Source organism: Dromiciops gliroides, chromosome 2 (genome assembly GCF_019393635.1).
Source record: "Dromiciops gliroides isolate mDroGli1 chromosome 2, mDroGli1.pri, whole genome shotgun sequence".
NCBI classification, from domain to species: domain Eukaryota; kingdom Metazoa; phylum Chordata; class Mammalia; order Microbiotheria; family Microbiotheriidae; genus Dromiciops; species Dromiciops gliroides.
The window spans coordinates 121,045,259-121,057,868 of record NC_057862.1 but is presented as its reverse complement, the minus strand read 5'-3'; the positions used below and the strand labels follow the sequence as shown (position 1 = coordinate 121,057,868).

The 12,610-nt window shown below is 37.3% G+C and overlaps 1 protein-coding gene across 1 annotated transcript in view; it reads right to left on the bottom strand.

The window, feature by feature from the left end:
* Positions 1–3,329: 3,329 nt before the first annotated feature.
* BLM (BLM RecQ like helicase) overlaps positions 3,330–12,610 on the bottom strand; it is a 70,205-nt gene continuing 60,924 nt past the window's right edge. Inside the window, 2 exon segments of the mRNA XM_043985128.1 lie at positions 3,330–3,953; positions 7,844–8,045. Coding sequence (XP_043841063.1) covers positions 3,779–3,953; positions 7,844–8,045 — 377 coding nt within the window. The 3' untranslated portion in view covers positions 3,330–3,778.

Here is a 12,610-nt window from a genome sequence, read left to right as displayed (position 1 = left end):
TAAATAAAATATATGTAGCCAAGAATAGAAGGCATGCAGAAAGTTGGGAAAAAAAAAAAGAAAAACATGGAAAGACATGGACTTATGAAGGAAGATGCTATCCACCTTCAAAGAAACAGATGACAAATGGAAATAATCATAGTATGGTCTTACATATGAGTGTATATGTATATGTTTATAGATATCTATATACATGTATATATATCCACACTTAATTATAGCCTTCTTTAGGGTATGGGGAAAGTAGAAAATGCACAGCAAGTTTTCTTTGTCTTTGTCTTTTTGCAGGGCAATGAGGGTTAAGTGACTTGCCCAGGGTCACACAGCTAGTAAGTGTCAAGTATCTGAGGCCAGATTTGAACTTAGGTCCTCCTGAATCCAGGGCCGGTGCTTTATCCACTGTGCCACCTAGCTGCCCCAGCAAGTTTTCTTATACAAAATGACTAATATGGTAATGTTTTACATAACCCATATGATTGCTTATTGCCTCAGGGTGTGGGGAGGGAAAAAATTTGGAACTCAAAACTATAAATAAAAATGTTTATTATTTTCTTAAAAAGTCATAGCAGAGAATAATAGAAAACCTACAAGGAAGCAAAGAAAAGCTGGGTGCCTTTGAAAACGTGTCGCATTATATTGGTTTTCTTGAAATGGAAATTTGTTTTATGTCTAATCCTCTCATGTTCTGCTGTGTAAATGGCAATGTTTTAGGCTTTTCTTCTCATTTTGTATTCAAGTTTAAAATAAACTTAAAAATCCCCCCCCCATTTTTTTTGTCTTAAAACACAGCTGAGTCCTGATGACAGTTTAAACAGTTTCTGTAAGAAATATTTCATGGGAAGAGTTATTAACAAGTTTCTAAATTGCTACTACATCATAGGGTTGTTGTAAGGGAAAGCCTGAGAACTATGTTATAAGCTATTATTATTCAAGAGGCTAAAGAAAAAGAAAGAGGGACTTCCATGCATTGAATCCCAAGGTCAGGTTGGGCCAGTCTTGAGAATTTAATATCCCTAAACTAGATTTTGACCTTATTCCACTCTGAGATGTCTGGTTGGTTTATGGACAGCCAGAAGCACCTGAGAATTTCATGGAGAGGGAATACTCCCCACCGAGCACCTTTAAACCAAGGATTCTTAACTGTATTTTGTCATGGTCTTCGCCTAAGAATAATTATTTTAAATGCATAAAATAAAATATATAAGCTTATAAGAAAACAATTAGATGGAAATACAATTATCAAAATATTTTTTAAAAACAGTTCACAGACTGTAGGTCTTGACATTGAGGGGGTTGAACACTGCTACTTCAGAAGCTTTAGTTCTAAGAGGAAAAGAGACATTAAAGAACAAGCCACTAATGGGGCAGCTAGGTGGTGTAGTGGATAAAACACTGGCCCTTTATTCAGGAGGACCTGAGTTCAAATTTGACCTCAGACACTTGACACTAGTTGTGTGACCCTGGGCAAGTCACTTAATACTCATTGCCCCACAAAAAAAAGAAAAAAAAGAAAGAAAAGAAGAAAAAAGAATAATAAGCCACTAATCAAAGAATAAAAATTTAGAATAAATAGAAAAGGAAGAAAAATAAATGAAGAGAACAAGGTAAAGAAATCCTTAAGAGGGAGAAAGGGGAAGGGGGCATAATATAACATAAGCAGAAGGGGAAAGAAAGAAAATTTGGGATTAACCATTTCTGAGGGGGAAAAGGAGAAAAAAAGAAGGGAAGAACTAGATAATAAGAACAGATCAATAAATAAGTAAAACTTCCAACTAGAGAAAGTGTTGATAAAAATAGGAGGGAAGTGAAGGTGAAGGGAAAGAGAATGGAAATAGGGTTGCATCAAAGTAGATAAAGCACAATTAATTATATAGGGACAAAGTACTGACTTTAAAAAAAAAACAATTTTATTCTATTTTGGTGAGGCAATTGGGGCTAAGTGACTTGCCCAGGGTCACACAGCTAGTTAAGTGTTAAGTGTCTGAGGCCAGATTTGAACTCAGGTACTCCTGACTCCAGGGCTGGTGCTCTATCCACTGCACTACCTAGCTGCCCCCACAAAGTACTGACTTAAGAGGAAGTAAACAAACAAACAAACAAAAAATCCTAATTAAAAGTAATACCAGGGGCAGCTAGGTGGCGCAGTGGATAGAGCACCAGCCCTGGAGTCAGGAGTACCTGAGTTCAAATCCGGCCTCAGACACTTAACACTTAACTAGCTGTGTGACCCTGGGCAAGTCACTTAGCCCCAATTGCCTAAAAAAAAAAAGAAAAAAGAAAAAACAAAACAAAACAAACAAAAAGAGTAATACCAGAAACAAATTGAAAGTTACAAATTTAAGTCTCATGATTTAAAATGTGAATGGATTAAATAATCCAATATAAATAGATAAGAATACAAACAATCTTTATATGTTGTTTACAAGTAAGACGTCTAAAAAGCAGACATACCCGAAAATAAAAATGAGAGGCTAGACCTAAATTTACTATATACCAGGTGAAATAAATGGAGATGAACAAGGAAACTGAATTATGCTTAAATGGACCCTAAACAATGAACCAAATATAATATTAAACATGTTACAAATGACATAGCATCTAAAATCATAAAAGTAAAAACTAAATTTCAAAAAGACAGACAATAACACAACAGTAGGAGACTTTAACGTTCTTTTTCAGTTAGACAAAACCAACAAAGATAAATGAAAGGAAAAGTAGAATTGAACAAATTGTTGGAGAAATGAAAACTTAATGACTTATGGTGCTTCTGAATGGGAACTACTAAAGAATTTATGTATTTCTCAGCTTTTCAAGGCATTAAAAAAATTTTTTTTGGGGGGGGGGGCAGGGCAATGAGGGTTAAGTGACTTGCCCAGGGTCACACAGCTAGTAAGTGTCAAGTGTCTGAGGTCGGATTTGAACTCAGGTCCTCCTGAATCCAGGGCTGGTGTTTTATCCACTGCGCCACCTAGCTGCCCCCAACTTTTAAAAAAAATTTTAATTTAATTTTTTTTGCGGGGCAAAAGTGTTTGTGGCTGGATTTGAACTCAGGTCCTCCTAAATCCAGGGCCGGTGCTTTATCCACTTTGCCACCTAGTTGCTCCATCTCAAGGCACTTTTTACAAAAACTGATCATGTATTAGGGCACAGAGGAATTGCAAATAAATATAAGAAGGCAGATATATTAAATATATCCTTCACAGACAATAATGCAACAAAAATAATAATTCAGATAGGTAATAGAGGAAAAGATATTTTGTGTTTGGGGAATAAAGGATTAAGTTCAGTTTCAGACACCACGAATCTAAAGAGATGAAAGAATATTCAAATGATAATATCCAATAAATGGTTATTCATATGGGACTAAAGCTTCAGAGAAGGGTCAGGGCTAAAAATATGTTGGGGAAACCTCTGTATTTGCAGTACTCCTGAAATAGGAAACCAGAATAACTACAGGATTTTAGAAAACTTTATTATTAATTTCACTGGTTGAATGAGACCCCAGCTTTTGCTACAGATTATTCTGAATAATGGCCATGGCACGTATAGTAACAACAAACCATGAGTATCTGAAAAGAAGTGTCCCTCCTCTCTACCCCCGCGCCAAAGACATATCATACCCAAATAATTGAAAAGATATCTATTGTTTAAATAATATATACTTCATTAAAAATACAATTTACAAGTTGTATTACAGCACAGTTAGCACCCATTACAATCAGCACAGGTCAAAGATGACAATATAAAAATAACAACTATGCACATTTATATTTGGTTATTACAAAAATGAATATGATGGTTGAAGGAACGACCTATTTTTAGGCTTTGGTGGAGCCATAATCCCCAATTTTCTACTGACTCCTGAAGTTACTTGAAAACTATAAGATGCTGAATTGGATCCAGATGCATTTGAGGATTTGCTTTTAGATGTCTTTCTGTACGTGTTGAACACCCTAGAAACAAGACCAAAGAAATACAAATTAAACCAAGTTGATTTCATTTTGATTGGTAAAATAAAAATTAGACAAATGTCTAAATAAAGTTCTACCAAACCAATTGAGCAAAGACAGTAAGACATGCTCTTGAAATGGCATAATAGCATGAGATAAAATGATCTGCAAGTCCAATTCTGCCACCAGTAATATTCCCTACATTAAGAATTGCCATATTGGCTGAACAAGTTGTGGTATATGAATGTAATGGAATACTATTATGCTATAAGAAACGATAAGCAGGCACATTTCAGAGAAACCTGGAAGGACTTAGGTGAACTGATGCTGAGTGAAATGAGCAGAACCAGGAGAACATTTTACACAGTATCAATGACATTGTGTGTTGATCAACAGTGATGGACTTGACTCTTCTCAGCAATACAATGGTCCAAGATTGTTCCAAAGGACTCATGATGGAAAATGCTCTCCAAATCCAGAAAAAAAGAACTGTGGAATCTAGATGCAGATTGAACCATACCATTTCTATTTTTTTGTTTTTCTTTTTTGAGGTTTTCCCTTTTTACTCTGATTCTGATTCTTCTTTCATAGCATGACTGATGTACAACTTATTGGTGGTAATAAGTTCCTTGAGTTTACTACTTTTTTTTTTTTTTTTGGTGAGGCAATTGGGGTTAAGTGACTTGCCCAGGGTCACACAGCTAGTAAGTGTCAAGTGTCTGAGGCCAGATTTGAACTCAGGTCCTCCTGAATCCAGCACCGGTGCTCTATCCACTGCACCACCTAGCTGCCCCTGAGTTTACTTCTTGATCTGTAAAGTAATCTTTTTAATTTACCTAAGTGTACTTTAAAGTTATCCCCTATATCAGGGATTTCAACAAGTTCATTCTATTTATCTACACACTTAACAATTTTATAGATTTAGATTTCATATCCCTTTGGTTCCAGTTTGTTATACTCACCCACTTCTGATGCTGTTTAAACAAATTAAATAAATGAAACACCTTAAAGTAAAGCCCCCCCCAAACTCCTGGCTCCTGTATACCATGTAATAATATTCACATTCCAGGAAAAATGTATCTCTGGGAAGAAGTGGTGAGAGGGCCATTTTCTCATCTCCCAAACAGCCCATTCTTGGCATGGATGAAACTGCTAGAGTAGATAGTAAGAAACCCTCCTGATCCCTTTTAAAATGACAGCAGAGGAGAGAGAAAGTGGAGCTGGTTTGCTGGGTGGGCTTAATGGGCAAAGGTAACATGAGCTCCTTTTGGCCCCAATCCACTGGCCTAGTGTGGGAGGAACTGCTTTCTTAAAGTTGCTTCCCCGACATTTTATACCACTGCTGCTTCCAACTCTATGTCCAATTACCTTTTAACTCAGAATGGAAAGCGGTAGTGGAATGATGGGCTAAGAAGGTAAGCAAAGTCTCCAGCTGCAGCTCTTACTCCCCCATAATGGTTTATTCCCAAGTCCTCCCAGCTCCTGTCACTTCCCCTGCTGACCTAAAGATAATGGCTTTTTTCCAAAACAAAAACAAAAAAACCCCACACTGCCAGACTGCTTACAAAGATAATGGCAGTGTTATCTATAGAAGCTTTTTGCCACAGAGCTATTTCCTGCTGTATTGTAACTGTGCAGAATTTATGCCCAGCATTAATTCCATGGCATTTTGACATGCCATTAGTGTTTCTGAATTTCTTTAGGGCATATTGTTAGGACCGTAGTCTTCAGTTGGTCAATGCTAGTCTTTTTTCAATGGGGAAGACTGTTAAGATTTTTGTTAAATTAGCCCTTGCTCTTCTTAAGTAATTAAATGTAGAACATGGCAAGGGGCTGGATGATGAAGTAGGTCTTGGTTGTTTTGAACTGGAGGGGAAACAGTTTTCCAGCTTCCACAAGCTGATCTCTTGTTGAGAAATAAAACCTCAAATGAATACTTGCTGTTTTTCCTGGATTTGCAGAATATTAAGTTTGCAAATAGTCACTTCTACTTCACCTGGGCATTTTTTAAAACCGAGAGTCAGAATATCAAATATACAACTAGCTCATTGTTTATCGTTTGAAAGTGGTAAAACATGGGGACAAAAGGGCCCAGTTAAGGACTCTGAAAGATAGTCATCTAGGGGAACAGGCAAATTCTCTTTTACAGCAGCTTGATGAATGAAAATGGAATAGTAATAATACTTTTCATTTCTGAGAGGGTGGGGGTGTGAAAAAATTGATAACTAACAAACAGAAGTATATTGGAGTAATACGAGATACTTATGCTTGATAACATAATTAAAATTCGTCATCAAAATCTGTGAAGCGGTTTGGATAAAGGTGAATTTCATTTAGATTAACAAGACTGGAGGCCTGATTATAAGGGGAAATATTTCTCTTTTATAAGTAAACAAAACAATCTCTGATATCTTATATGGTTTGGTTTCAGATTAGACCAAAAATTAAAATGATTTGAAACATCATTCACCTGTATAGGAAACAATTACATTTTGTTCATACTCTATTGGGGAATAAAAGTTTTCCCAAAGCAGCAGAGCAAAGGAAGAAAATAAGAACATTAAAATCCCAATGGAATAGCTGCTGATCTCTGGTGTACCAAACACCATAAAATTAAACTAATTCTTAGCAATAAGCTTAAATTTCTGGGCAATGGCAGAAGAATGAGCATATAAAAGATAGTGATTCCACGTAGAAAGTGATAACTATGGAAAACATGACCTCTATCCCAACCTGAACCTCGTTTTCAATTTTACTCTCTAGGATGAAACAAGGGAGAATACAACAGTTTGTAAGTAAGGCTTACTACAGATTTTTCCCATTATCTAAAAACATCTCTGTGAAAATGTTATTTTTAGTTTCACATTCTTTAGATTTAAGTAACAGCCACAACCCTACCCATCCCTTAACTAAACAGCCAACTATCCAGAGCTCTCTTTTATGGCTATAACAGGAAGGCTTGTAGGGAGGTGACAAGGGTATAAAGAAATGAAAAATAACCCCAAGACTTTTGAATTATACTACTCTGTATGCAGTCACTAAATCAAACATGATACTTTTCTTTCCTTGCAAATAACCATAGCGTATGTTTTCTTTCACCCTGAATTCACCAAATAACCCTACTTTGGGTTTTTAATTAGTTCCTAAAATCAAAGGTTGATGATACTTGGAATCATACTAATTTTAAGTTAGGATTTAGAATAAACTGCTGTAATTGACGATTAATTGCTTAACAGGTTCTTCCAGGTTATAACCCTTTCCTGGATGCTGCTGCAGGGGTGGGGAGATGAAATTTCAGTCTTATATAAAAAAAAAGGGTTGTTCCTAACATGCCAATCCGCTAACTTGCAGAGATTTGGAATGCTGAAGAATTTCAATATAAGAAATAGCAAATATTAATTAGATAGATGGTTCTATAGTGATGAGTAACTATTTGGCATTATGTAGAGGTATTATGAACTAGTATATAATCAGTTCAAGAATATCAGCTATTTTGAAAATAATCTAGACAGAATCACTATAGTCCAGAACAGATAATTTAAGAATCTGAAATATAATCCCCCCCTTCCTCCTCAAATCTGAACTAGCAGTTTGTTAATGGAAAATGTAACCATTTATGTATCACCACTCTGAGCCTTAGTTTATGTATAAAACAGGATAATAATACCTACCTGGAGTATTGTCAGGATCAAATGAACTCACATACACAAAAGTATTTTGTCAAGTGAAAAATACTAAGCATAAGCTATTTTTAAACAGTACCTAACATGCATATGTTTTAATAAATATTTGTTGAATGAATAATAAAGCTTCAAACCAAACCAGAGCCATAGTATAGTTGTCTTCCTGCTACTATGGATCACAAAATATAACCTAAAGCAAAACAAACATACCTCCTTGAATTGGATTGCTGGCTCCCATGGCTTGTTTTTTTCCTTTTGGACTTTTGAAAGCTTGCCAACCTTCTCCTCTTTCTCTCATTTTTAGTTTTATTTGAAAAATAGTGAGAAGATACTTGTGTTTCTTCTTCATTCACATCTTCTTCGTTCCTTTCAGCATTGTGAGGACTTAGCCATGTGGAATCATTATCATTAGCTACAAATGGATAATAAGGCATACTGTTAGGCAACACAGTTTTGGTTTCAAACCAATATTTTGATAGTTGAGGGAAATAAAGCTTTTGGATCCACCACTTCCTAGTCTCCTGGTAGCTCTATGGGTTTGGGAATTTCATTTTCATAGCATCCCTTTCCCATACATATCCCAAATACTCAATGGCAGTACACACACATACAAGCACAACTAATGAAATATCTATATCTATCTTTATAGTACCAGTTGTATTGTAATATTACAATATCCATTGAGATAACGAGGTACAATCTGGGAGGTCACAAAACCAGGAGTGTGAACCAATTTTTAGTGGTTTATATTATTTTTCAATAATATTTAGGGCAGAATGAGAAATTAGATTTTAATTGGCCTTGCAATAATATTCAAATATGAAAGTACTTTGAAATATATAAAGTGCTATGCAAATACTGGGTGTCCCAGAAGTTTTAGCTAGGTCTATGTTTGACTAGTCTGCGTGGTCCACCATGCTGCATGGCACACTGCACTGAGTCAGAAGGTCAGGGTTCTAGTCCTGGCCCTGCCACAACCTGCTGTGGGATTACAGCCCAATCATGTCACCGCTGGGTTTTCATATCCCTATCTATAAAACGAGGAGCTTCGACTAAATGACCCCTAAGGTTCTTCCCATCTCTTAGCATTCTACTGTGCTATAACTCTCTGGAACCCTATCTAACAGGGACAAGTACTTCAGGACAAGGTAAAAGCTTATTTAACAATTAAGCAACAAAAATTCTAGACCCACTTTTCTTTTTATATGTACAAACACATCTTCACAGAACAGCTGTGAACATTTCACTAATTATGTTGTCAAAGGGTGTCTATGAATGTAGATTTCTGCAACAACGATAATTTACATAATGATTTGCATTTCAGAGTACTTTGCAGCCACAGAATTTGTCAGCAGAACACAATGGTGACTTTTTCTATTTTCTTAAGAAAATCATTTGCTGATTGGTTGGTAAGCCAGGAGAGGAGGTAGGGGAAAAGTCAGAAAGATTTGTGCTTCAGTCTACTCCACCGTATGGATGAATCTTCATGTTATCACTAGCAGGGTTCACCATCCATTATGCTCCTATTTCATCTCCACCTGAGCAGCTTTCAAATATCTGTTATACTAAAAGTGATTCCTCTTCAACAGAGGCAGAGAGATAGTATTGTGTAATGAAAAAATCTTGGGGGGCAGCTAGGTGGCACAGTGGATAAAGCACTGGTCCTCGATTCAGGAGGACTTGAGTTCAAATCTGACCTCAGACACTTGACACTTACTAGCTGTGTGATCCTAGGCAAGTCACTTAACCCTCCCTGCCCTGCAAAAACAACAAGAACAACAAAAAAGAAAAAAAAGAAAAAATCTTGGTTGAGAGTCAGGAAATCAGAGTTCTAAACCTGGTCCTGTCATCCCCAGTAGGGTATCTCTGAGCCTGTTACTAAAGCCTTTAGGTCTTAGTATCTTTATCGCTAAAATGAGGGAGATGGGCCTAGATGATCTTTAAGGTGTCCTTTCATCATTAACATCTGATGATTCTAGTTTGTAACTGGGGAATGTCTAATTTATTTTCCTTGTGTATTCAAAGGAAAGCTCAATTTTGGGTAACTATCCCAAATAAAACATTAAGAGGATTATGTTAGCCCTACTTCTCAAAAATTTTTATCAGAAAATGAAAAAATAAAGACAAATCTTTGTCAACCAATTTAACTCCAGAAGACTGTTAATGAAACAAGCCTCCCTCTTCTTGGCAAATAGTGGACAATAGCTATGAAATAAGGCATACACTATCAGATATGGGCCTAGTGGAAGTTCTTCATTAAAAGAGTAGGTTTTAAAGGGCAGTGAGGTGGTGCAGTGGATAGAGCACTGGCCCTGAAGTCAGAAGGACTTGAATTCAAATTTGGCTTTCAACACTTACTAGCTGTGTGACCCTGGGTAAGTCACTTAACCCCTACTGCCTCGCCCCCCCCCCCAAAGTTTTATCAGAGGAATCATTGGGGAGTGACAGTGATATGATAAAGAAATCAACATCAATAAAACACTGGTGTTTTAGAAAATCAAAGCTGACAAAAGTTTTTAGACATAGTGCACTAAACTAGATTTAAGTCAAGAAGTCATTCAACAAGCATTTATCAGGCACCTATTATGGCGCTGGGGATACAAAGAAAGGCAAAACAGTGCCTGTCCTCATAGTCTAATGGAGGCTGGGGGAGACAACAGGCAAACAATTATATATAATTGCAATAAATTGGAGATGATTTCAGAGAGAAGGGGTGAACACTAAAGAAGACCAAGAAAGACTATTTGAGATTTGAAGGAAGTCAGGAGGCAGCAGAGATGAGGAGACATGGGAGATAGTGAAAATGCATGAATCTGGAGATGAAGCCAGTGACACGGGGCCACAGAGTACATGGAGAGAAATAAGGTGTTAAGAAGACCAGAAAAGTAGGAAAGAACCAGCTTAGGAAGGGCTTTAAAAACCCAAGAGATTTTATATCTGAGCCTGGTGGCAACAGGGATATTGGAATTTATTGACTAGCAGAATGACATGGTTACAACTGTGCTTTAGGAAGATCACTTTTGGGGGGGGTGGGGTAGAAGATCACTTTGATAGCTGAGTGAAGGATGGCCTAGAATGGGGTGATACTTGAGGCAGGAAGAGCAACGAAGCAGGTTATTGTAATAGCCCAGGTATAAAGTGATAAAGGCATGTACCAGGGTGGTAGCTGTGTCAAAGGAGAGAAGATTTTGAAGGTGTAAATGTGTAAGGTTGCTAAAATTCTAGCTATACTGTCTAAAATATCTAATGAGTGGTCACCAATAAATTATAAGCTTTAGCAAGAGTTTAGACTTTTAAATATTATTAAAGAGCATTAGGATCTAATGATTGGAGAGAAAGGTAAAAATCTAACTATTTCTAAGAGACCCCATCAGCCTACCTGCCATGGCAAGGTCAGAAACCAAAAGGACAATGCTTTCTTCTTCCTCACAGAAGCCTCCTCTGAAACTGGGAACATCCCATACACACACACACACACACACACACACACACACACACACGCGCGCGCGCGCGTGCACAGCTCCAAGCTAATTGGCTGGTAGCTTTGATAGACAGTACCCACAGGCAAACAGGCTGACACCAAGGAAAAGTCGCATGGCTTGCCCTCAGACACCTTCTCCTCATGGCGGAGCTTTCCTACAGTAACTCTCCAGCAGGTGGCATCACTCCAATCATTACAAATGACAAGACTTGACACAGATTGGATATGGGAGAGAGAAGGACATGTAAGTTGTGAGCCTGGTAACTAGAAGGATGGTGGTAGCCATGATACTATAGGGAAGATAGGAAGATCTAGGTTAAGTTTTGCCTCTATTACATACTGGCTGTGTGACCCCGAGCAAAGTCATCTCTTTAAGACTATCAGTTGTAAGGAAGGTGCTGACCTGCACCAGTAATGGGTCAAGTCCCTATCCCTATCTAGGATATCCTAGGATATCTAGGAATCTAGTTTCAGAAAGAAGCTATCTGCAAAAGTGAATAAAAATGTGAAAACTGGATCCTGACGTATCTAATTACAAGGCAACACATTAGAAGGCAAATATAAAAGACCACTCTTTTGTCATACAATATAATATTTTTCATTCCCAACAGTCCTCTTATTGAAGCTTAATAGCGTGAATCTCAAGAGGGCAGTAGCTATAGAAGTCTTTTGACAATGCTTAATTGAATACTTAAAAGTAGTTACATTTCTCAGGAATTTTTGTAACAGGAATTTTTATGGACAAAGAAGAATACACAGATTTTATACTGTATGTTCATTTGGCAAAATTTTCTGATCTTCTGTTTGACTTTACCTTTCCATTATTCCTAAAAGTAGATCAGGCATCATTTCTGTCTTGTAGATAGTGAAACTGTGGCACAAAGAAGTTATATGTAGGTTTCCCAAGATCTCATAGCTAGACAATAGCTAAATTAGAATTAGCATCCATAATGATTCCTTTCCCAGCCAGTAATGCCATTCCTACCTTCTGTTCTTTGATTCCTATCCTATCCTTCTTGACCCCACCCCACCCATGCCTCAGTCCAAACCCACCCAAACTTTAGGTGAGACTGAACAGATTCTCTTTTCCCTGGAGCTGTTATTCTTACACTTACCTTTCCATATACTAGTTCTTACTGAGACTTGGTTCTTTCCTCATGACCTGATCTTCTTCAGAACTGACTACATCCCCTTAACTCCCCCAGCTCCTAGATAGGTGGAATCTTCCTTGTTCCCCACTGCAACTTCCAGAGTTCTATCACTCAGCAAATCTCTCTGCCTTTGAAGTCCACAAAGCCAAAATCATTCAGGCTGTAGTATACCAATTCCCAAGTCATTCTCTGTTCTTACTAAAGAATTTCAGCACCCAGCTCAACATTTTATTCTTCTTCCAAAATCCTAGGAGACTTTAATATTCACAATCCTTCTCTTTCCAAATTTCTAAACTCCCCGTTTCTCAGCTTCTGTAAATCCCATGAGCTGTTCTTTTCCTCTCA